Here is a 26618-nt window from a genome sequence, read left to right as displayed (position 1 = left end):
AATCAAAAGTTCAATGTTTTGCGCCTTGGGTTTACTTCCCTCGAAAAGAAGCAGCCGGGATACCGAACCCAGTCAGAGAGGGTGGGCATGCGCAGCGCAGCTGTTCAGAATCAGAATATGCAAAGTTGTGTTTTACGTTGCATGTGACCTTTAAGGAACAGGATGTGAGGGATCATCTATTTACTCATGTACTGGTTGGTCTGACAACTTGTGGAGGTGAAAAAAAGAAAGCTTCCTGATGACTTATTTCTGTTCCTTTTTAGTCTGAAAAAAAATCTTTTTCAAACTTTCCTGATTTACATTATCAATCTCCCAGGAAGCGGATATTTGGAAATGTCAATGAGAATAAACTGTACCATGGCATTTAAGATACCCTTTTCATTGTTGTGTTATGAATTTTGTGAATTGTTTTCATATGTCCAAACCATACACATAAAGATGCAATAAAATTGACATTATAAATATCTGTGGTTTATTCGTTTTGTTTTAACAATAGATCAATAGATGTGATATAACATATCTAGTGTTAATCACTCATTTTACCATTCAATTTGTTCCCAAGTAAACTTTCGTAAAGACTGTGTAAACATTCATAGAGTTATGTCCCTTCATTATGATGTGTACTCGTACTGCATAACTCCATACACAAGGTGCATGTTCTAAGCACTAACATTATTACCCTGGGCCTCTTTTCACGAGACCGCCTCCGTGGTGTAGTGGTTAGAGCGTCCACCCGGAGAGCGGAAGGTCACGGGTTCGATCCCCGACCGCGTCATACCAAAAGACGTTAAAATATGGTACTTGTTGGTCCCTGCCTGGCGCTCTGCATTAATGGGTACAACAAGGACTGGTCAGCATGGAGTCAGTATAATGTGTCTGAGTGGGTTATTCATGCTTCACTGCAGCATGGTATCTCAGTGGGCTAGCACTTTAAAACCAGCTTAAGTCTGGGCTAGTACAAGCAGCCGCACATACACATACACACGCATGCACGTCGTCATATGAGTGAAATATTCTCAAGCACAACGTAAAACCCCATTTCACCTCACCTTTTCACGAAGCACTAAGGTGGTCGTAAGTCACTAAGGTGACCTTAGCGCAATGTTTAAGAATGGGAGTTAAGGTTAACCCTAAGTAAAGGTTGCTTCGTGAAAGAGCCCCTGGTCAGTGGATCACTGCACTTTGTATCCTCTCCCTGGGAGTATTGCTTCTCAAACTCCTACATGTAGTAGGCGATGGGGTAGCCTAGTGCTTAAAGTGCTCGCTCATCACACCAAAAGTCTGGGTTCGATTCCCCACATGAGTACAGTGTGCGAAGCCCATATCTGGTGTCCCCTGCTATAATATTGCTGGAATATTGCTAAAAGTGGTGTAAAACTAAACTCAACTACTCTTAGGCTCCATAGGGTTTAACAGCTTAATAACTGCATATCCAGCCGGACACATATAGTGACTGCTGTGAGAGCAGAGGCTTGTTTCAAACAAAGTCAATTTAGCAAGGATAACTAGCACCAAATGTTCTTCAGTGTAGGGCAGAACTAGAAACTCTCAGAAGCCTTGTCCGCCAACCAAATTTAACCGGATGTTTAGGATTAGGACAATGTGCCAACCCCAAAGTGTTGCAAATGGTAGTTTCAAGGATCAAACTAATTAGTTTGACCATGAAATTAGTAGTCAACTAAATACTTAAAATCATGATGGATTCTGAGAAAGACAATATGTCACTAACAAAGTGTGAAGCTTGAATTTCACATACCTCCAACAGCAGATTTCCAAATTATCAGCATTACATTTCTTCTTGTCATCTTTTTGGCGAAAATGTATTTAATCGACAAAAATATGTTTTTGTCTATATATCCGAATTTTAATGAATTTTCTTCAAATTTCATAGAATTTCTAGTGCAATCGTATTGATGTAGTTTGAAGCTAACATTCGTAGCGACTACGATAAAATCGTAGAGGTTGGCATCTCTGCACGGGTATCCCCTCAAACAAGAGTACACTGGTACAGCTCCCATAAGGGAAAGCATGAAAACCCAGTGTCATGTAGAAAGTGGTCATATTTTGGAAAGTGGCTATATTATGAATTACTTACATTTAACCACTTCCTAAAGGCAATGGGTGTTCCTTATCAATGTCTAAAACAACCTGCTAAATGTAGGCTTTCGTCATCATGCCAAGCAAGAAATCAACATTTTCGTTGACTGATGTACACATCAACTATCCTAGGAAGTCATGAGAGTTCGAAAATAAACATTGAGAGTAGCAGTAGAATTTTCAAAAATCTTTATTTCTTCACCGATTTTGTTAAAATTTGAAATGTATGTTAATCATAGCATATAAATACAATATATGATTGCAAAAGTCTAGATTTTTATTTTTATAAATTCTTGTCCAAACAATGTTTGAACCCCTGTGCAATAATATTGCAGTATTTAACTTTCACATGATACAGTAATGAAAATAACCTAACAATTAACTTTTACTCACTGGCATACTGTTCAGTAACTGGGCAAACGTTTTTCAGCATGAACACAGTGTAACTACCTGCACCAAAACGTGCAGCCTGTGCAGCTTCTGAGGCAAATAAACAGATGGTAACGTGTGTTTATTGTTTATTGTGTCAGCGGAACAAGTACAAATACATTGGTCATAGTTTCAATGTGATATTATCATCATCTCATCATGACTTTGATGATTTTGAATGCAATTAACGGAATGAGGCCTCTGAATTGGAACATTACAGCATAAGATCAAGTTAATTATATACATACATTCAAGCTTATTCAAACCATGAAGATCCAGGTTAGAACTGATCTTCAGTAACCCATGCTTGTCGTCAGGGGCGACTAACGGGATCGGGTGGTCAAGCTCGCTGACTTGCTTGACACGTCATCGAATCCTAATTGCGTCAATCGATGCTCATGCTGTTGATCACTGGATTGCCTGATTCGATTTGTTACAGCCTGCCACCAGATAGCTGGAATATTGTTGAGTGCAGTGTTAAACTAAACTCACCCACTCAAACTTATTTATGGCAATATAGCATAACTATCTTAGCTATATCTCCATACATTAATAATTTACCGTATATTCCCGCATATATTTTTAATTATTAGATGACTCCCTTCTACAAGCCTTTAAAATCAATGCTAATTTGAATACCCTGTCTATAACGTGAACATAAACAAAATAAATGATCAGAGCATACAACATTCCTAAATTTGTAATAAAAATATGTTTGCATCACAACATTTTCTTACATGATGACTGGCCATGTAGAACTCCAGCACATGGCACCTTTGTGTGTCGACAGTGCAACATCGAACTGATGACAGTAAAAATAAACTTTCTGCTACCATTTTACAGACACACAAAAGGCGGTCTTATATGAGACTGTACTAGCTATATCTGCACACACTGATAACTTAAGCAGTGTACACATATTTTAAAGACACACAGAAAGCGGTCTTATATGACACTGTACTAGCTTTATCTGTACACACTGATAACTTAAGCAGTGTACACATATTTTAAAGACACAAAGAAAGCGGTCTTACCGCGGTATGTAATTTTGGTCACTTCAGTTTGATGTGCATAGCCTGTAGTGAGTTTGAACAGGTTGAATAAATCATCCTGAATATCTAGTCTGAATCTCAGTGGGCTTTCCACCCACCTTTGACTGACAGGACAATATATGTAACATTGCATTAAATGCACTTGAATATTTTACAGCTAATAGTCAAGTCCCACTGTTCCACACCAACATAAATGTTCATGACAAAATAATACATAACAGAAACATCATACAAAAAAATATATCAGTCATGTATTGGTATCTCTGAAGCCTATTTCTGGTGTCCCCTTCTGTGATGTTGCTGGAATATTGCTAAAAGCGGCTTAAAAACTAACAACAACAAAAAAACTTACTCTAAGTCATATGCTGCTCAAAGTGTACACTCCCCCTGCAAGGGACTCGGACATATAGGCCCCAACAACAATACTCCGGTGAGAGAGAATGGTTTTACACCACTTTTAGCAGTATTCCAGCAACATCATTGCACCGGACACCAGAAATGGCCTTCATACACGCTACCCATGTCAGGAATCAAACCTGGGTCTGCAGCATTGCAAGCGAATGTTTTAACCACGAGGCTACCCCACTTCCCCAAAGACTGGGTGACTTGGTTGACTTAATGGCATCACATCCCTTCAGCACAGGACTTTCTTCACTATATCAAACACTGGTTTGTCTGTCCAAGATTTCATTATTCACAGGCCCTATGACTTCACTGGAACATTGCTGACTGTGTATGAAAAAATCTACACCACTCCTACATGTCTTGTGACAAAATCAGTCCTAATATGGAACATGTATCATATTTATCAAAATATATCTTATCAGGCTTGTAACATGTACAAAGCAAATATTCATATTTATGGAGTATATTAGCACACTAGTGACGAGTCATGAGAAAAGGTTTTGCATCCTAATGGATTGCTACAGGCCATGCTAAAAATATATATACATAGGGGCATTACACTGTACCTTAATTAAACTACCCAACTGTGGCCGAAATTCACAATAAATCAAAATGTTACTTTCATCATCCTGTTTAGAAAACAGGTTTTTCATTGTGGTTTGGAAGTCTCATGTTAAGTTGTTGTTGTTATATAACTACAGAACTCCTTGTTATTGCTATATAACTACATAACTCCTTGTTACAGGGGTGGAAATAACCCATTGCCCGATGTCTGAGTCCAGTGATTTTTTTCTGTCGGGCAAGCAAATTTGTATATCACACTGTACCAGTGTCCAGTTGACTTTCCAATGTTAATCATGTTCTTTATTTAAAAAATCAGCAAGAAAACGGTCGGTAGAGTGGAAAAATTATCAGGGCAATTGACTTTACATGTGTCACTGTCACAAAGTTATTAATACCTCTGCTGTTATTGTTACATAACCATATAACTCCTCAGTCCTATCACACAGTTCTTAATTTGACAAGTTCTCCAGTTCTGGAAGAATGTCTTCAATGAGAGGCCTTTTCTTCTTCTTGACAAGGCACCTGGTTGCGATGTCGTACATGGCGATGGCCGTCTCTTCCTTCCAGGAACCGGCCAACTGATCAACCATGTCCATGATATCCTCACAGTTCTCCTCAACGTGGCTCCACAAATCTCGATCTTCTCGCTCCTCGTCATAGGATGGAAGACCTGTCAACAGTTCAAGGAGGACAACCCCATAGCTGTATGTGTCCAGTTTGGCAGAGACATCAAACTGCAATGCCTCCGGTGCTAAGTAAGCTGACGTGCCAATCACTACCATTGTCTGTGTGAATGTTGTGCCCGTTCCTTTTGGTGCTAATCTGGCAGTTGCAAAGTCACCAACTTTAGGAATAAATTCTTTGTCTAGTAAGACATTTGCACTTTTGATGTCTCTATGAACAAACCCATTCTGATTGAGATAGTTTATTCCCCTTGCCGTGCCCTGAGCTATGCTTAATCTCACTGGACAGCTGAGAGGCTCTGTCTCATTCTTTCGCGAAAGTCGATCTTCTAATGATCCGTTAGACATGTACTCATAAATCAGGCAGTGGTTTGCATCTTCTCTGGAATATCCCAGAAGATGGACAATGTTTTCGTGACGATACTTCGAGAGAACATTCAACTCTGTCTGAAACTGTTTCAGATTATCATCATTTTCTTCCTTTAAGCATTTCACAGCAATCTTGAAACCATTGTTAAACTGACCCAGAAAAACTGTCCCAAATCCTCCCCTGCCTATCAAATTGCCTCCCTTGCTCATTTCTGTCTCATTGAAATTATTAGTGATATGTTTCAACATTTTGAAGTCAAGTTGTCGTAACAGGATAGCCTCATTTCCATTGAGCTGTCTCAAAACTTCCTCTTCTTCGGCAATTTCATCTGATTCTCCAGGAGCTCGTATACTCCCTAGACTGAGTCCTGACTTCAGATCGGCAGATGGTAAACCACTTCTCACAGAAAGTCTTCTCTCCTCACTTAAACTTTCAAAGGATTCCGGGATTTCTGATAAAACCTGATCCTCACGATGTTTCCGAACATAAATGGTTTCTCTATCTTCATATTCTTTTGCAGCACTTGTATCCCTCTCTGACAGGCCTTCTTGACCCGTTCTGTCATTAGGTGTTTCCAAACGTGGTCGTGGCACTGGTTCCCCACCCAACACATTCACTGACAAGTAATCCGCGGCTGCGTACAACTCTGAAATCACCAGTACTTTGATCAGATGTTTAACACGCACATTCTGGGTTCCCCAATCGTCCAAGATTGCACGTGTTGAACTTGATCCCATCTTCTTGCCTCGTTCATCGATCATACTTACATACGTAAGATCATACTTCGGCACAAATTCATCCTGGTCCAACATCACCAATTTTCGTGGTATGTTTACAATAAACTTCTCCCATTGTTTTCCTGGATCTAGAAGTGACGTTAGTTTAGCCACCACGGAGTATGGCAAGTGCCTTGTAAACGTATCTCCGGTTACTTTCTGACCACCCATTTTGTTGATGTAAACTACGAAATACTCCCTCGACAGCAAGAATATTGTTTCATCTCGCCAGTATACAACAGGAAATACCCCTTCTATTTATAGACTATGTGACGTCACATCCAATCGAAAAGTAATACAGAACCCGGAAGTATTTTATTAAGTCGCTATCAGCTGGAAGAGTTACTTCCCTTACCTGTTCGTGTCACACATTGGGAAAAGGTGATTATTCAAGGTGGTGATATAGCTAACCAATGATATGTTGCATATCTGAATTTCATCATGTCTTCGCATGAAAGTAGCATTCGTTATGGCTTAATATATATTTTAAAGATAGTTACCGGTGAGATTTGCCACAGGATTATCTTAAAAAATCTGACTTGCTTGGCACTATATAATATTGTGATCAAGATGGACCGTTCATAAGTTATGGCTATGGGGGTGGAGGAGGACGATAATTTATATGGAGAAACATGTACAATGTCAGTGACCACACACACACACACTTACAGTTGTAGCGTCTAACCCATGTCCAGGCACCGCGGTCGTCCTCGGTCGACATGCAGGGGCGTATCTGAGCCTATATTATGTGTAGGCAAAAAGTTTAGATTGCAATTATTATACGTACATATACATGCTTTCAGCATGTTGAAATAAATTCACCTGTAACGTTTTTCTTTTTAAATTTATCATTTCCTTTATTTAATATTTTTTATACAAAATTATCTGTAGGCAATTGTCTTTTTGCCTATATGGCAGCCACGCCCTTGACATGCCAGTTGTAATTACATTTATTTTAACATTACGAGGAACACAACGTCAAATATTAGAATCATGCCACCACACATGACCTTTTGTCTGTTCACTTGATTGGTTGTCAGTCTATTACAGCCCTGTGTAACATCAGGGAGAATAGAAGACGTAGATTATCACTGGTAACATATAATGGAGTGTGCCAAGGTGAGGTGAGGTGAAATGGGGTTTAACGTCGTACTTAAGAATATTTCGCTCATATGACGACGTGCATGCGTATGTATGTGTATCAGTGGCTGCTTGTACTGGCCCAGACTTCAGCCTTTTTGTCCCCATAGTGCCAACTCACTGAGATACCACGCCGCAGTTAAGCATACATACCCCACTCAGACATATTAAACTGACTCCGAGCCGACCAGTCCTTGTTGTACCCATTAATGCCGAGCGCCATGCAGTGACCAACAAGTACCATATTGCAGTAACGCCTTTTGGATTAGATTATTATATGGTCTCTGGTTTAACCCGCGACCTTCCGCTCTCCTGGCGGACGAAGCTCAAGTGTGCCGAGAATCGTTACAACTTTGTATAGCATACTAATGTGTTCACAATAACAACACAACTCGCGAACAAACGTTATTTAACAAACCGATATAGCATACGCTAAAACCCTAATTCACCCACTCACTGAGTTCTGAATGTTACAACATGGCAACTCGCGAATATGTTACACATCATATAATCAGGAGCAGCACTACAGATAAAAAACACCGCCCATCAGCTTACCGCCACCCAAACTAATTAATCCAATCTCCCTCTCTCTGGCTTCTCTAATTAACCCCTAAGTAGTTATCTCCACCCTCAATGGTAATCGTATCATGCTTTTAGCTTGTCTCGTGTAGCAGGGCGTGGAGTCATCCCACAGATGACATCCATACCTTGTCAGCTTGCTGACGGGGTTAACCTCTTTGGTCATGTGGACAAGGCGTCCGACTTCGGATTAGAAGGTCCGTGGTTCGAATCCCAGCACAGAACTCGGAAATTTTATGGCCGCTACATTGGCGCCCAACGTGGGGCTGAGCACGTTCATATTAAATTTGAGCAAAATAAGTCTCAGTACCCAACTATGCGGTCTGTTGACGGGGGAGTATGTAGCAGGGCGTTGAGATGACATCCATACCTTGTCAGCTTGCTGACGGGGTTTACCTATTTGGTCATGTGGACAAGGCGTCCGACTTCGAATTAGAAGGTCCGTGGTTCGAATCCCAGCACAGGACTCGGAAATTTTATGGCCGCTACATATACATTTCACAAAATAATTCACTGTAGCGCGTAAATAGTGGAAACATCAGTGGTAAGTTAACAGACGCATTTTCATCAGAAATCTAAATGATTTATTACAAACTTGTTGAATTTATTTGGCATGCAGTTAGTCTAAGCTGGCAAATGAGTACTTACCGTCTGCTTCAACCCATGGAAATAACGCGCACCGAGAACTCGTGCAACGGAAGTGAGGGCTCATTGGCTGAACCAGTAACCATGGCACCAAGTGACAACTGAGCCGAACACCTGCATGAAATATACAACGCTTCAATCCTGACTTGAGAGTTGATTATGTATCGTACAGAAGGCTTAACGAAGAAGCTATATTTGACGAGCTCTAATAGCGTTGTGGTATGGTCTTGTGTTCAGTTAATCCAGGGTTCGATTCCCCACAAAGTTTGAAATTTACACCCATTCTTTGTCCCAGTCCACCCAGCTGTGAATGGGTACCTCGAAAGGATGGAAAAGCCACATTAGCTTGGTTCGCCTAGTGACTGCACGAGTTATACAATCCCCAGGGAGTTGAGATTGAATAATACGATGTGCCGCTGAGATTGACATCCAGTGATCAAGGGAAAACCACAGCGCTTTGGGCATGCATGTACATGAGATGGACAATAGCGCTATATAAATACCTATATGCTATGATATATAGAGGATATTATATTCGTGCCCATGTCATACTGTGTTTAAGGCACGAGTGTCGTAAACATAGTATGATATGGGAACGAACATAATATTTTGTTTATTACCGAAGTCGTCAAATTGAGGAAAATACACCCAAATCTACTTTCAAACATAGGCTGGCTACTCGCCGTCGCCGTATGTAGAACACGTCATAGAAGAAATGTGACGTCATAACATTGTTCATAATGTCACGTCACCACGACAAAGTGATATTTTGCCCTATGAAATGTGAAAAATGTATGAAAAAATGTGAAACCCGATATTTTCGCCCTCGTAGGTAATAAGATATGATATGATATTATATTATATGATTTATATTTTCACATATTAATAAATGAAAGGTATATGCTGAAAGATACACACTTTGGACGCTGGACACAAACACGACAAGGGACAAGCTCACCGAAGCCATCTACATCAAACGCCAAAAGCCCACCATCAACCGAGACCAAGGATACTTCATTCCATCCGCTTATGATGCACTCATCCACCAAGCCCTATCTACTGTATAAATTCTGCTGTATAAACATCTCATTATTATTTGTACATCATTGGCTTCCACGCCTGTCCTTTGTCTACTCTCTGGCTTCATCAGCTTTCTGCCTAGCCAATTATGTTAATTATGTTGTTTTCTTTGTTACATTGTTACATCCAGTATATATATATACTCCCCTTCTTCATGTCCCATTATGCTTGACAACGGTACACGAATCTGTATCGAAACGTCCCACTCACGAATAAAAGAAGTTATTATCCATAAAGTTTGTTCTATACTGAATACATATACTGATACTTTTTCAGTTATCCACACAGGTCACGTTTTTCCTTTTGGGATGGGCGTGATACGTGACTTGTATGTCGGATGACCCGGAAAGATGTTGCGGGCGGATACTTTTACCAGAGGGACACACTGTCCCGCTACACCGTTTCATTGTCAACACACACAAACGGAGCTAGTGGTAAGTTGTGCTATAATTTTCTGTCGAGAAAGGTTTCTGCTTCTGTAAACTAATCTATTAATCTCTGTCACCAGTATGTGAGATATAATTTTAAATCTGAATGTGAAACTCAAACTGAAACATGCCAGCTAATCTGCACTTATAGACTAACAATTAGTCTCCGAACGTATATAATTTTCATAGTAACAATAAACCCATTTAAATTGAAAAGGAGCCCCAGTGAGATGGGACATTCAGAACCTGGGGAAGTCTATACTTGCTTCATTTCAGGCTTTAGCATTGCAGGGAGGGCTAGGTAGAAGGAAAATAATGTGGTTCAGGGACGGTGAGACAGACTACTGCACTCACAGCGATTTACAGATCTGAAAATCAACCAGACCCGGGGTTAGTAAAATCCGTATATTATAATGCAGACACGAAATGAACGTAACACGTGGCTTGAATATCGGATGAATCCTGTCTGGCATGTCATACGAGGGATTTGTAATCCTGAACGGGAACAACATATGCTGCCCTCCTAAGGTGTTGCAGGTGGATATTTTCACCAGAGGGACACGCTGACCTGCTACACCGGTTCATTGTGTGAACACATCCGAACAAGGCTGGCGGTGAGTGGTGCTGTTGTTTACTTCTGTCAAAGGTTAAACTTTCAATTTCTGCAAACTACTTTATTAATCTTTTTGTAATGACATGCTCCACACATGTGAGTTTTAATTGTTCTAATTCAGACACACTAACCATTACAAGTGCACATTATGCATTTTTTGTTGCATTCATCAAGTGCGCCTGTGTACACAGACGGGTGAGAATCTAGAGCGAGTCCAAGCTGATAAGATTGGGAAGGTTTAAGTATAACATTTCTTTGCTTGTGTAAACAGTTATAAGTGCATTTCCTACGCGTCAGATATGTCACGACAGCTCCTTGTTCTGCCTTCGTCAAGGGCGGTGGGGTAGCCTAGTGGTTAAAACGTTCGCCCGTCACGCCGATGACCTGGGTTTGATTCCACACATGAGTACAATATGTGAAGCCCATTTCTGGTGTACCCGCCGTGATATTGCTGGACAATTTGTAAAAGCCGCGCAAAACTAAACCTCACTCACTCACTCTTCACCCTATTGTATACTGTGGAAATCCCACTGTCCTGCCCGATTAGCCTGTCTCTATCTTGCATTCATGGTGTACAGTGGAGGGACGGGTCATGCACCATTCCTTTCAAGATACTGCTGTATAAGTAAATAAATATCATACTACAATCTAAACAATCAGGTAATCCCGAATCCCGAGTGAGTGAGTGAGTTGTTATTTAACGTCACATCGGCAATATTTCAGCCATATCGTGACGAGAACATATGTGACATTGAAATGGAATCCCGAATATATCCTTTCTGGCCAGGGTAAGCCACTGGTGCCCATTTTACAGGGTTTACCTACCTTAAAAATGTTAACGGTTTCCCCTGTTCCTCTTTATTTTATACCCGTGAAGATCCGGGAGTAGTATGGTGACCGCACATTTCCGAGGTGACGTAACGTGACGCAACCTCGAAAATATACGGCCACACTGACGTCATACGTATGACGTCACGACGATTGGTCTCGTGACGTCACGATCTACAAACGAAGGTAGTTACGTCACTTGATGGTGACGCAACCTCGAAAATATACGGCCACACTGACGTCATACACGTATGACGTCACGACGCTTGGTCTCGTGACGTCACGATCTACAAACGAAGGTAGTGACGTCACTTGATGGTGACGCAACCTCAAAAATATACTACCACACTGACGTCACGCCCTACAACGACGGTATTGACGTCACGTGGTCATTGAACCGTCACAAATAAAGGTAATGGTCGTCTAGTACGTGTTCGTGCATGCACGTGTGTGTTGTGTGTGTGTGTGCGTGCGCGCGCGTGTGACATAATGGTCTCTTCTACCTTTCCACACTCCCACAATTCGCGAATCAGCACCAACTAAATGTGTACGATATCAAAAAAAAATTTAATACAGGTATATACAACATATAACACAATATAATACAATATATACATACAATTTCATACATTTCACAAAATGAGGCGACCTCTCCGGTTGCGCACACGGATACGGCGAGTGGGTGTCTCGCCGTTCCTGTGCACGTCTGCAACCACTGTCACCGTATTTTCTGAGGGGTGGTGACGGTTATGAGAGGCCTCCTCAAAATTAGTGAAAGCTCCTCCATCGCCGTCGTCGTCGTCGCCCCACGACAGCTGCTGGGCGTGTTCCCCTTCCTCTTCATCGTCGTCGTCGATGAAGAGGGGGGAGTGTACCGATGTCGGGTGGGAGGGGTAAGGGGAGGTGTTGTCATCATATACAAGAGGTCCCTGAGGGCTGAGGGCTCCATCTTCATCATCTTCTTCCACCTTCTCTGTTGGTATGCTCCTCACAATAGGGGTAGCCACCCCCAAGGTCCCTCCCCTTTCACCCCCATCCACACTACGAGCAATGTTTCTATATTGTATGCTAGACATCACTATCCCCGTAGTCTGTGTGCCAACATCAGATGTCTTCACGACACACTTAGCACACCTCTCTACGGGGATCACCAGGGCATCTTCGGTGGTCCAGTCATCTGTCGTAGGTTGTTCCCTTTTTGACCTTCTTAGCGGCGGGGGTGACATCTACCGCACATGACCGGGCGTAGTGGCCACTCCCTCCACACTTGTAACATGTGGCCGTCGGACATTGGGGAGCCCAATGACCAGAGTCCCCACACCTATAGCAATGACCATAAGAAGGAGTAGTCGTGGCAGTCGGTGTAGGAGTCGTGGCAGTCGTGGACGGCGTGGAAGGTGGGGTGGTGATCACGGAGGAAGAGGACATGTTGAAGGACGGGCAGGTCCTCCTGTAATGGCCACTCTGTTGGCAGATGGTGCACGGCATGGGGCAATCTTTTCCCCAGTGCCCCTGTTCCCCCACACCTGTTTCCACACACCGCCAATGGACAGTTCTTAAACACGTGGTCATTTTTCTGGGGACACTTCCAGCAGTATAGCATGGTTGTTGGAGCAGCATCACACATCTTGCTTGAATCCATGGTAGTAGTAGTAGTGGTAGTTGTAATAGCCGTGGTAGTAGCAGTAGTAGTAGTAGCGGAGAGCTGGTCAGGAGTACGTCTTACTGTATGGCGAGCAGTAGTCAGTATGATTTGACAGTGGTCAAGTTTAATGGTCATATACACCCCAAAGGGTAATTGAGCGTCCGCGTTGTAGACATGATCATACACGTCCGACACGCCGCAGCAGGAACACGAAAATCGCCTCTATTATCTTACGCACCATATGTCCACGGTTTATCGTATATTCCTACTCATGGGTCTAACCACTCCTTATTACACAATCGTTTCGACCACCGCTGTGTCGCGCCTAAGCCTTCGAAAATAGCCCCTACGTCGCCTCTATATCCGTCGTTAATCGGCCTAACTGCTCTAATCGTCCCCCTATTATACGCGAATCGTGAGTGTACACAACCGCCCCATCGCCTCTATATCTAACTTCTCGAAATCGCCCCCCAGGGCGTGAGTGTACCCCGTCGCTTCTCTAGTTGCTCTAATCGACCCCTCTATTAATGCAATCGCCTCTCTACACCCTTCTCCGAAAATAATCCCCTACGTGCCGTTAATCGGTCTAGTTGCTCTAATCGACCCTATTATACACAGCCGCTAGTGTCCACCCCTTCGTCTCTTCACCCCCCTCCTTCGATAATAATCGTCCCTGTCATACACAACCGCGAATGACCACCTGGTAAACCAAACAACCTTCTCTCTCTCTCTCTCTCTCTCGCTTATCACAAAATGGCGCACAACGACAACATTCTCATCATGGTTGACGAGGAAGACCCCGTAAACGAACTAGTAAGAAATACGAACACGTCTCTTATAGAACATTCCGAGGATGACATACTTATATTTTTTTCGTCGGATGATGAGGAATTCCAACGCCTCAGCAGTGACACATGCCGACAGTCCGGGACAGGGCAACCTTTGCGACAACACGACGACGACATCATCGAGGTCGTAGAGGAAGGGTTGCCGTGTCATTCTCCCCGCAACGACGGTCACAACGAGGTTATCGAGGAAGAAAATGGCGAGCATGACTACTCGCCGCAACAAGTTTTTTTCCTCAGAGAACTTCGTCGGATGGATAGTCAGAGATATAGGGTGTCTAACATCGTTTACCTCTTCGGGTTTTTACAACAATTTCTGGAGAGAGTACAGAGCAGCGTGGATGTGGAAGACAACCTGTCACGCGGGTTCGACTCCCTCGTGGCTCATTTGGGTAACTCGGAAAGTAAGTGTATAAAAAACAACATAAGCTCTATACATTTACAGTGTGGTAACTAATAATTTTTTAACATTGCTTGTCTTTTCAAAGCTGACATAAGCGCATTCTTGATGCCATTATATTTTTCTTTTACTTTTTTCCCCTAGATATACGCCCTCAGGATATCGTTACCCTGTATATCCATCATCACGCCCTCAACGCCCCCGTCGCCATACCGTTCGTCAGGTTTGAAGAACTCACGGGTGACATCATATTGCGAGGTATGGAACACGTTGCCCAGTCTAACACATCTTTTACGTTTGACAGTACCATGACCGTAAGGTTACACATAGTGAGGAATCCCGCCGCTGTAGGTAGAGGTAATGATCGATTGACTAAGAAAGAGCTAATCACGCTGGAGGCTTTTACCAAACGTAAAACCACTAGGGGTGGTTGTCTTACTAAAATAGAGAACAGCGACAATTTATGTCTAGGTCGGGCTATTGCTGTAGCCCTATATTTTCTAAAGCATGCTTCGCAACCACGGGATGTGTCCAAGAAGGAACGCAGACAGCGATATACAGAGCGTGAAGCGTTCCTGAGAGATGCGCGGGGTGTACAAACGATAGCCACGCATGAATTGTACAGGCGAGCGGGTCTCCGCCCGGGAGCGTGTATGGAAGGTCGTCCCGCTTGGGAGGCCTTCCAAACATGTCTAAGGAATGAGGCTTGCTAGATGTACACACCATTACACCCGGTAATGGTGCTTCTATCTTGTACGCTCCACACACTCCTCTTGACACGGCCGAACACATCCCCTGTATCGATATTTTCTGGTGGCCTGCTAACACTCCCAGAGGTGGACCGCATGGTCACTATGACTGCATCAATACAGTGGTAGGGCTGTACGGGAATAGTAAATATTGTAGGGTGTGCCATAGAGGGTACAAGGCGGACAATACTCATGCATGCACTAAAGAGTACGCGTATGTGGGAAATGCGGGCGTAAGGGTAAAAGCTGTCTGAACGATTTTCGACGACAGAGGCAGCAACAGCGCCATAGCGGTACCCGGTAGTGGCGGTGGTGACGTCGGCGAGCTGTTGCTGTTCGGTCAACCTTGTCGAGAGTGTCGGGTGTGGTTTCCACGAGGGACTGTCACGCTGCTCATATCGCGCCAACCGCGTTTGTGGACGAGAGAAATTCTGGTGTCCTAAATGTAAGACCGATAGAAATGCAGACCACGAGTGTCTCAAAGACAATAAAGATAGGGTGTGTTATCGGTGTAAAAGTTTTTTCGGACCTTCGCACCGCTGCCACATACCCGTCGACATCGTCAAGGATGAGGACCGCGTAGACTATGATTTGACCAAGTACGTTTTTTACGATTTCGAGTCCATGTGCGACGAAAATGGTAAACACATTCCTAATCTATGCGTTCTCCAGCTCGGTTGCGGCAAGTGTATGGGATCAGAATCTGAATACCTGTGTCAGACATGCCCTTGGCGTAGTGAGAGTAAAACCGGCTGCGTGCCTACTGATTTTAAACGGGAAATAGTCATAGACGGTCCCCATACCGAGACACTCGTAGGGCTGTTTTTTTCTCGTCTCGTACCACCCGCGCAGAAACCACGAGATACTGCCGAGAACATCGCCACCCTCCCCGAGTGAGTCTACCGACACGGTCAATCACAATTCTACCGCAAATGACGCCGACAGACGCTAGCATAGTGGTCGTGGCACACTATGCTAAAGGTTACGAAATCATTTGTTTGAAATCGTTGTTAGAACATCTCACACCAGAAACCGCAAGTTATTTTGACAGGGGTAAAATTTTGAATATGACCATCGGTAGGCTACTTTTCCGTGACTCACACAACTATATCCCTACAGCTCTGAAAAAGTTCTGCGATACTTTTTCTTTGGAAGACGGTGAAAAGGGATATTTTCCGCACCTTTTTAATAAGACTGGCGCGTACCAGACAGCTATCCAGAGTAAACTACCACCCAAACATTACTACGATCCGGATAGCATGTCGCGGGACGATCGCGTGAAATTCTTAACGTGGTATAGGGAAAACCGCAGGACACCTTTCAACATGCAGGTCGAGCTCTTGAAGTATTGTCGGCAAGATGTGTCCATCTTAAGACGGGGTTGTGCTAAATTCATAGATGCCTTCATGTCCCTTAACGACGTTAACCCTTTGTACGAATGCATCACGTTACCTCATGCCTGCATGTTGACCTTTAGACGCAAGTACCTGAAACCCGACACTATAGCTATAATACCCCCCGGGGGGTACGAGGACAATCAACCGCGACAGTCTAAAATATGTACCGAATGGTTGGCGTCTCTTGAACGAAACCGGGGTTTACAGTTGGACCGTGAAGTATCCTTCACCTGCGGCGTCGTCGACGACCACTGCTCGGTAACGACGACCGAGGGGAGACGCCATACCTTCAAGGTAGATGGATACGATCCGCACAACAAAGTAGTGTACGAATTCCTGGGATGCTTTTGGCATGGTTGCATGTCGTGCTTTCCTCGTAAGCGGAATGTCAAAGTACACTACGGCTCAGGCACTACCCTGGCAGACAGACACGACCGTACCATGTATCGTTTAGGTCTTTTACGAGACCATGCGGAAGTGTCTGCCATACACGTCATATGGGAGTGTCATTACAGAGCCGTTAGACCCAGGGAAGACGAATTACCTAACGAGGCTGTCGCGCCTCCAACCTCGACGCCGTTTTACGGGGTCGGTACTAATGGGATTCACTTGCACAAAAAGTGTGGCAGGGAGAAAAATACGGTATGCAGGCGTATGTTCGCTGTACCCATACGTGTGTAAACGGTCGCTTTCCGTATCTCACCCCGCGCGTTTTTACACAACCCTCTCGGACGAACTGTTCGAATTGGATGGTCTCGTCAAATGAGACATTCTTCCCCCTCGGCGTCTCTATCATCCTCTCCTACCATACCGCACTAACGGGAAGCTTTACTTCCCTCTCTGCCGAACGTGTGCCGAAACGCATGCCAGCAACGCGTGTCAGCATACCGACGATCAGAGATCGTGGGTGGGTACGTACACCACCGTGGAAGTACAGAAAGCGGTTCGAGAACTGGGTTATGTGGTAAGACGTATTTTCTCCGCATGGCACTTTTCCCGGTTCGAGGTTTACGACAGAGCAGCCGACACCTAGGGGTTGTTCGCCGAATACGTCGACAACTTCTACAAACTGAAACAGGAAGCTAGCGGCTATCCTGAGGAGTGTAAGACGGATGATAGTAAGGCACGTTTCGTCGACAGGGTTTTCAATAAGGAAGGTGTTCGTCTGGACCCTGCCAATATTAAAAAAAACAAGGGTATGCGCGCCATAGCCAAGTTTATGATGAACAGTCACTGGGGCAAATTTGGTCAGTCTAACGACAAGACCCAGTGCCAGTACATCACAGACGAGAGAAATTTCTACGACCTCTTTCACGACAAGACCATAGAACTGAAAGACGTCGTTTTGATTAGCCCCGACACTCTACTCGTCACCTACTCTCCCGAGGAAACACACCTAATACCTCATACCGCCAGCAATCCCGCCTTAGCCGCGTGGGTAACGGCACAAGCGCGTTTGAAGCTGTATGAGGCCTTGGACGCCCTAGGCGAAAACGTGTTGTACTTTGACACGGATTCGGTCATTTACGTACAAAACGATGACGCCCCCCTCTGTTTGAAGCTCGGTGATTCTTTGGGCGAGTGGACTGACGAAATAGAGGATGGTAATTGGATTGACGAATTTGTCACCTGCGGACCGAAAAATTACGCCTACAGGCTACACCATCCTCCGCGTGAAGGTCCTCAGGAAGTTTGCAAAATTCGAGGTTTCACCTTGAACTATCGCGCCTCGGCTCGTCTGAATTTCAAGGCCATGGTCAGGACAGCTCTTAAGCCTAGAAAAAACCGAGGGAAGATAAGCGTCACGTACACTTATTTTCTCAAGAGGGCTGGGCTTAAGCGTGGGCTGGACGTGCACACCACCGTTCAAACTAAAGAATACGGGTTTTGTTACACAAAACGTCGCATTATTCGCGACCCCGTAACCTCTAGGTTGACCTATACCGTGCCTTACGGTTACGAAACCAATGCCTCGTGATTCGTCGATCCGCGTCCGACCGGTAATAGCTCGCTAGACAGTCGCTCTCTACTATAAAAGCCACGAACAACTCCCTTAGTTCGCCTCCAGCTGTATAATAGCCTTTTCCTCACCTCGCTCCATTCACCATCACCTACGGTCATATCTCTACAGTCAAACGATCATATGTGTAAGAACGAACGACGGCGTGTTCCAAATCAGCTACGCCCTGACGAACGCCCTGTCACACGCATCATGGTGGCTCTGCGTCTTAGTATACAATCATCCTCCAGTCTGTCACTTCAGGGGACCAAAAGAGACCACACCACCACCAACAACAACGACGACGCAGACCACCCAAGCACGACCAACAACGGCAGCAGCACCACCGAACACCACCACGAAAAAAACACACTCGCGGCGACGACAACCACGAACCACTCGCCGAAGAAGCCAACCACGCACCGAAAGAGAAAACTCGGCGACGACGCAACGACGCGGAACAAGAAGAAGCAGAAGAAGAAGAACCCTACAGCATTACCGTCGCTTATGCGCGACACCGAGGACGGCGAACAGCACCCGAGGGAGGGAGAAACCAACGTCGAGATAGACATCGAGTTGCAGAAGCTCGTGGCCGAGCTGATAGGCAGCACAGCAGGCTCCGACACGAGTGCCTGAACAAGCGCACGCCCTCCCTTCTCGACGTGTCGATTATAACAACGATGATGATAATAATATTTTTTTAAAAATAAACGAACGGATCGCGTGTTCCGTTGGAAATGTATATTCCGCTATTTCTGTCGTTATTCTCGCACCCCCAAACAGGGTATGTCGAGGTCTGGATTGGAAAAAAAAGGGGTGCATGGTTGTCACAAGGTTTTTTTTAGAACTATCCCCTTCCCCGTCATACTTTTAGATCAGTTAGTTGTACATTGCGTGCGACGATGGATACTTTTAGGAATAGCGTGTCATACTTTTGGAACGGTATGTCATACCTTTTGGCGTGATTATTCGTTCTACCCATACTTTTTAGCAGTAAACCTATGGAACGGGTCCACGGCTAATGACACGATTTTGGAAGGGGTCTGTCATACTTTTGGAACAACGTGTGTGTAATTATTAGAACAACGCGTCATACTTTTGAAACGACGCGTCATACATTTGGAGCAGTAAGTCGTACATTTGGAAGGACGTGTGACACTTTTAGAATAAGCGTGTCGTAATTTTTTTTGGGGAACGGTGTGTCATGCCTTCGGGTGTGGTTATACATTCTCCCTACATTTATTTCAGTAGTAAAATCTACGGACACTAGAAAACCTGAGACAGTAATACGCGTTTTAACAAAGACGTCACGGTAACGCTTTGATAAGATTATTTATACGCGCAATGTTAGCGGTTAATTTACGCCATTCCTTCGTGGAGATAGAAATACCTAAAATTGTCTCTTTACCAGCTATAAATTGCCTGATATCTACGATGGGTAAATTTTCTTTCAAACAAACGGAAACACGTTTTGTTGTCGAAGCACGTAGCTGATTGCGCATACACTCGTTATCCGTTAGATTCACACCCGTTCCCGCGACAAATGACCCGGGGGGTGTTGTTCCGTATGAGTGGAGCGGTAAAGCTATCAGCGTGCAGCACGCGATAGCTACCAATAATCCCAACACCGTCAGACACGCATGCTTCGATACACACGAGTCTCTTTCTCCGTCTCTTGCCGTGGTTTCCATTTTCAAATAAAGACAATCCTCTTCGGGGGTATTCGACATTTTCAACGCATACACGCGCACGCAACACAAATACGGCATAAGCGTATTCCCTTCTCTACTCGTACACTCTTACCCCCCTTTATATGCTGGCGTGTGAGAGAGAGAGAGAGACCCCTTTATATACCGTCGCGTTGAGAGAGAGAGAAGCCCATAGCGTTGTCACCAACTCCCGAGTAAACATGGACGACTATCGCGTTGACGGGCAGAAACGCCTAGTCGACAGAATTCATTTCCAATTCCCAATGATATTCAGACTCTTAATAGGAGGTCCTAGCGGTGCGGGTAAAACCACTTTCGTGAAGCACATGCTAGAAAACGATATAGATGGTCCGTGGCCTTTACTACAAAAATTACCAGACGTTATAGTATGGGTCTACAGCGAAACGCAACCTGTATACGACACTATAAAAGCCATCTGCGTCAGGGAGGTATCGACATTCATTTCGTGCAAAAGATTAGTGACGACGTAGAAGGCTATGTTGACGCTTCCAAGTATAACTGGCTAGTCGTCGATGACGCGGCAGGCGATTTGACAAAGGAGGACGAGCAAGAGTTACTTAGATGGTTCGTTAAGAGATCGCATCACAGACAGACCAGCATACTATACTTACAACAGAATATTTTGCGTGAACACCGTTCCATAGAACGATCAGCTTAAATTGTACGCACATTGTTGTGTACAAGAATCCCCGGGATAGAAGTCAGATAGAGCATTTAGCTAGACAAATATTTCCGGGTCAGTCGGGCTTTATAAGAGAGGCTTACGCCCAAGCTACGTCACAACCGCACACTTACATACTGCTAGATTTAACACCGAACACGCCCGACGAGTTTAGAGTGCGTGGAAACCAGTTTAACAGAGAACACGGAGAAATAGACGTATACCGACCTAAACAAAAGTGAATAGAATGGATTGCCATAACGCTCAGAGTTGCGTTTCGGGTAATGAAATGCTGAGCAGACGACGGTCGTGGGGGGAAGCTACGACGGACGAAGACCAGGATAGCAATAGTAGCAGCAGCACCTATGACGACGACTATTCTTCGACGTCATACGACGACTACAACGATGACTCTAGTACTAGCATAGACGATACGACGACGTCTACCACCACGAGTTCTTCTTCTTCGTTTGGGGACAGCGACGCATTGCTAAATTGTCGGGACGATGTAGCTTTGTATAACGACGACGGCGATAGCAGCGACGATACCGAGGACGACGTATACAGCGGAGAACGTGTCACATTCGCCCCGGGCGACGAGGGTGGTGTGCGACGCCGTAACAACAGCAGAGGTCAGATAATACCTCCTATACCAATACCCAAGATTGTTCTGAAAAGGAAATAAATAACCATAAATACGAAGATCGTGAGTTTTAGTCGTCATTTTATTGTACACCCTCGGAGTAGAGCGACACCCTACCCCTTGACACGAGTAAATTCACTGAAAATATGCGTCGTTCTAACGGTAAATTACACTCGACCTCGCGCTGTGGCGCGCGGAAGAGAACACCGGGTGGTAAGAGAAAAGGTGTCGCCAAAGGCGATTCGGTCAACAGGGTTAAAGCCAACGTGGACATTATACACTACCTATGTAGAGCCCCACCCGCTGTCAGACGCAGACTCGTTAATTGTTTACCCAAAGAAGTCATAGACGCTTTTAGCGAGACAGCCGTTAATGTGTATTCCGGGCAATTTACCTATGACGGATGATCAGAGACTCGGGTTAAATCGCAAGAAAAGAGCTCTTCATACCCTATGCCAGAGACGCAGAGTTTCGCACGCTGGCAAGAGGAAAATATTGGCGCAAAGGGGTGGTATATTACCATTGTTGTTGCCTCTTTTAGCTCCAGTCGTAACAAACCTCATATCGAGTGTGGTAGGGTCTATTACAGGCTCCAAATAACCACGCGATGTCCTCCTTTACTAAGATGGTCGTGCTACCTCAGGCAGCGTATTCCCGACTCGTACATTCCTCTCGCGACGAATGGCCAGGGTCTCGGTCAAGATACTCTCCTCTCCAAGGAAATGCTCTTTTAACGAAAGAAAGGCGAGACAATTTAGATGAAATGAGAAATATTGTGTATGACGACGAGCGGCGAGTAGGGGATGTTGCGAATAGGACGTCATCCGTGCCGGTTAAACTACACGAGAAAATGTTGCGCTATAACGCCCTATTGGAAGACGCCCTAGATTTACAGTCGAGAGCCCGGCGCGTGGAAGGGGTAAACGGGAGTCGAGATGATACACATTTTCCCCGGGAAGCCATTAAACGATGCTAGGGTAGCAATGACTGTAGCTCCCGTGGTTACGGCGGGAGTAACAACATCGGGTTTAGATGCCACGCTTTCTAAGGTTTTGACCGATTTACCTAAAACGTACAGACGAGATGCTAAAGATATTACCGACTTTATTAAAAACGATCCAGACTTGGGGGTGTCGGACGAAGGAACTTTGAGCTATAAGGGTTCGTCTCTGGGACCGGAGACCTTGCGCGACGTATTACACGAACTGACGAAAAAAAGGGGTAGTAAATACAACGAGGTAGCTGCTTTTCTGTCATCGAGAATGGCAGACACTGGCGCGAGCACTGGCGCTATTAAAAACAGGTTATACACCGAGGGGGGTGACACTCCTGGGAAGTCACGAAGGAAGAAGAAACGAAGTAATGAGGAAGGCTGGAGCTCGGACAATGCCGGAGGGAGGCAAAAGAAAGGGCGACACGGTGGGTCGACAATTATCGACAATAGCTGAAAAGCTATTAAGCCTTACTGGCTGAAATGGTTGAAACGCACGTATTATGATGTATCGAGGGGGTTTGATTCACGGGTTGGCCTCTTAAGAAAATTATCGGAGGCTAGGCAACGAAAGGGTTCTGTCAAACCTACTCCTGCTCAGGTGACGGTTTGGTTAAAGAGACAGCCCGCTTACAGTCTACATAGGCCTCGCCCCGCCAAGCGCTTTCCTAGAACACCCTATTCCGCTACCATATGTAGAAAGGATCAGTTGTGGCAGGCTGATTTGTCGGACGGTCGCCAGATTAGCAAAGTCAACGATGGTTACAAATTTATATTATGCGTTATAGACGTGTTCAGTAGATACGCGTTTGCCGAACCGCCAAGGATAAAAGGCTAAAACGGTGACCGACGGTTTCAAAAGAATTCTGAACCCGCTAAGCCTCGTATTTTCCATAGCTTAATGACCGATAAAGGTAGCGAATTTGTCAACAGTTGTTTTAAGCATCATATTAGGAACGTTCTGGGGAAATGTTTTATACTAGTCAGAACGATGACGTGAAATGTTCTGTCGTGGAAAGATTTCAGAGAACTCTAAAGACCCGCATGTGGAGATACTTCAACACTGTGTCACAACCTCGGTATGTCGGGGTATTGGCTAAAATATTGAAAGCGTACAATAACGCATACCACACATCCATAGGACGTAAGCCTAGCGACGTGATTACTATTCTCGACGAGATAGCGGTATGGAACCACACGCGCAGGCAGAACGCAGTCAAAAGATTCCCCAAAACGAGAAATACTTATTGCCGCAAACACCAGTCAGAATTTCGACGAGTAAAGGGAATTTTGTTAAAGGTTACGGCCAATTGGACCAGGGAAATATTTTACGTGGTCAACAAAGTTAGATATAGGAAACCGACTGTCTATAAAATACGTGACTACAATAGAAACGCTATAAAAGGAACATTTTACCGGATGAGTTACAAGTCGGTCGGAGCCAGAGGCGCACTGAAGTAGAAAAAGTGTTAAAGAGAAGGGTCAATAAGACTACGGGTAAAAGAGAAATACTGGTTCGATGGAAGGGATACCCGAGCAAAGAATTCGACCAATGGCTACCAGAAAGTCACATGGTAGGGATTTCCTCAAAAAAGGGCTGACGTGCATGAGGAAGCTACCACTACACACCATCCTGCTATGCGTGCTGATCGTATGCTACCTGTCGCTGAAAGGTACCACATCGTCCGATCTAGCCGAGGATATAAAGAAGGTTGAAGAACCGTTGTTTGAATTACTGAAAGTATCGCTGCTCACGCGCCGGTTGATACCCTCCCGCCCTTTAAGAAGTCGAACAGCAACAACCCTCGTCTGTCACCGAACGTCAGCGTATGGGAGAACAGCACCGCGCATTATGATTATGAATAACAGTACGAAAGCGACAGATTTTTACATTACCCTACCAAGCGATGCCAGTCCCGAAACTCGACCGGATAATGTACAACACACTTACACCGTAGATTTACCATATACCCCTGAAGGTAAACAGAAAGGATAATTGAGGGTTGGCGTTAGTACTGTGCAGATACCCGTGACATGGCACAATTTACCCGTTCCTCATAACGCTTTCAGCGCCGTATATGACTGTCCCCGTCCGCGAGAGAGTGTATAAGAAGGGCATGGTGAGAAAGGATAGATTCGGTTTAGAAACTAAATTTCTGGGGCAGATAATGTTGCCGCGAAAGGAATTATAACGATCGCGAGACTCTTAGATACCATGAATAGTTCCATCAACGCACGGTTGGAAGGAAGCGCATGAAGAATATCATAAACATAGCGATGCAGGGGTGGTGTGGAAATCGATATAGAATTGATAACGCCTAAAGAGACTAGTAAATATGTGTACCCCAGGACGATTTAGTCTACATGGCCTCGGGCTTTGTGGAAAGCGATTTCGAGGGGTCCGATGCTGAAGAGGTGAGACATGTTTTAGGCAATTGTGGTCCTAGATTCGACGTGTCTCCTTACTTGGCTTCCATGCTGGGTTTCACAACCGTAGTGCCCGAGGCAAGGGCGACACCCGTGTATGCGTGCTCGACCCCAGAACGACCCCCGTAGCCGATACGTGTTCCAATTTCTCCAAAGAACAACTTTTCCACAATATGTACGTCTATGCCGACATTATAGACGACCAGATAGTTGGTCACACAATGGCGCCTCTGTTGACATTGATACCCGTCAAAAGGAAAATGTTAAAAGATGTAGTATAATGGAGCTAAAAAGAACCCTATTCAATATCTGTCTTTAAAATTTGACGAGATACGTTCTGTGACTATTCTTATAAGAGACGATCGCGGACGACCCGTATCATTTGCTAGCGGTCGGTCGGTGGTGATACTCCATTTTAAAAGCGAGGGATAAACGCGTAAGACGTCTGTAAGGGGATGTACGGGAATCACATACCGGTGTACGTGGGCAGGCATTATGGTCAAGGTGGTGCTGGACTTGGTAATATTTTAGGCGCTATAGGTAGAATAGCGATGCCCCTGCTAAAGTCAACGGGTAAAATACTATTGAGGGAGGGAGCCAAGGCTGCTGCGGGTGTTGTGGGCGACGTGGTGACGGGTAGTGCAAAAGCGTCAGAAAGTATAAAACGACGTAGTAGCAGGGCGCTTAAAAGCACGATGAAAGGTGTTTTGGGATCATTTCCGTCGGGGACATCGAGCCATAAGCGTAGAATCGTTAGTACGGGTACTCTGACACCTCGTAAAAAAATACGCCGTCTAAAAGAGAGAATTCCGGCTGTTGGATCCCTCCCGAGCAGAAAGAAGCGTAGGAGAAAGTCTAAGAGGCGTTTGATATTTTAGTAGAGATATCATAGCATCCATCACGATGTCGAGGGATATGGAACACGCGCAATGCGGTAAAAGCGAACTGGATTTATTTTCATTACCGGGTATGGTTTCCACGATGACGGATTCACACTGGACCAAATATAGCCCCGTTACAGGCCTCGGGCAGTTGGACGGTACCATCAGGTTTGATAACAATAACCCTATAAACAGTTACGTAGACTTGGCCGAATGTTACCTGAGAATTGTATGCGAATTTAAGACGATGGATGGTCGTGCTACAGTCGCTGACAATGTGATGAGCGCTGATGGGGAGACGGTGACTAGACGAGAGACGTGCGCCCCGCGACAAATACTCTACATTCTCTATTTCGGGAGGTGAGAGTAATAGCGGGCTCTAATCAACTAGAATTAACAGACAGTTTGGGTACATACCCGCATACAGAGCGTACATAGAAACACTACTGAGCTGCGATAAATCGCAAATAGACAACAATTTGGTAGCACAGAATTTCAGTAAAGATAAGGCGGGTGTTTTAATAACTTTCTCTAGGCAATGAAGATTCCAACCCTGCATTC

The 26618-nt window shown here is 44.7% G+C and overlaps 2 protein-coding genes across 2 annotated transcripts in view; one reads left to right on the top strand and one right to left on the bottom strand.

Annotated features, from left to right (window-relative positions):
* Positions 1-282: 282 nt before the first annotated feature.
* Positions 283-6617, bottom strand: LOC124262143 (interleukin-1 receptor-associated kinase 4-like). The gene is made up of 3 exons (XM_046696602.1): positions 4929-6617; positions 4225-4227; positions 283-309 (listed from the first exon to the last, which is right to left on the bottom strand). The coding sequence occupies exon 1, from the start codon at positions 6545-6547 to the stop codon at positions 4997-4999; it is 1551 nt and encodes a 516-aa protein (XP_046552558.1). The 5' UTR covers positions 6548-6617; the 3' UTR covers positions 283-309; positions 4225-4227; positions 4929-4996.
* Positions 6618-10758: 4141 nt separating this feature from the next.
* Positions 10759-26618, top strand: part of LOC124262137 (monocarboxylate transporter 12-like) — a 29513-nt gene continuing 13653 nt past the window's right edge. The window contains 1 exon segment of the mRNA XM_046696596.1: positions 10759-10862. The gene's annotated coding sequence lies outside the window, so the exon portion shown is untranslated.

The sequence above is a fragment of the Haliotis rubra genome, unplaced genomic scaffold (assembly GCF_003918875.1).
Source record: "Haliotis rubra isolate DU_JTF1 unplaced genomic scaffold, ASM391887v1 Scf823, whole genome shotgun sequence".
NCBI classification, from domain to species: domain Eukaryota; kingdom Metazoa; phylum Mollusca; class Gastropoda; order Lepetellida; family Haliotidae; genus Haliotis; species Haliotis rubra.
Note: the sequence above shows the minus strand (reverse complement) of the source record. Positions and strands in the feature narration are given on the sequence as shown.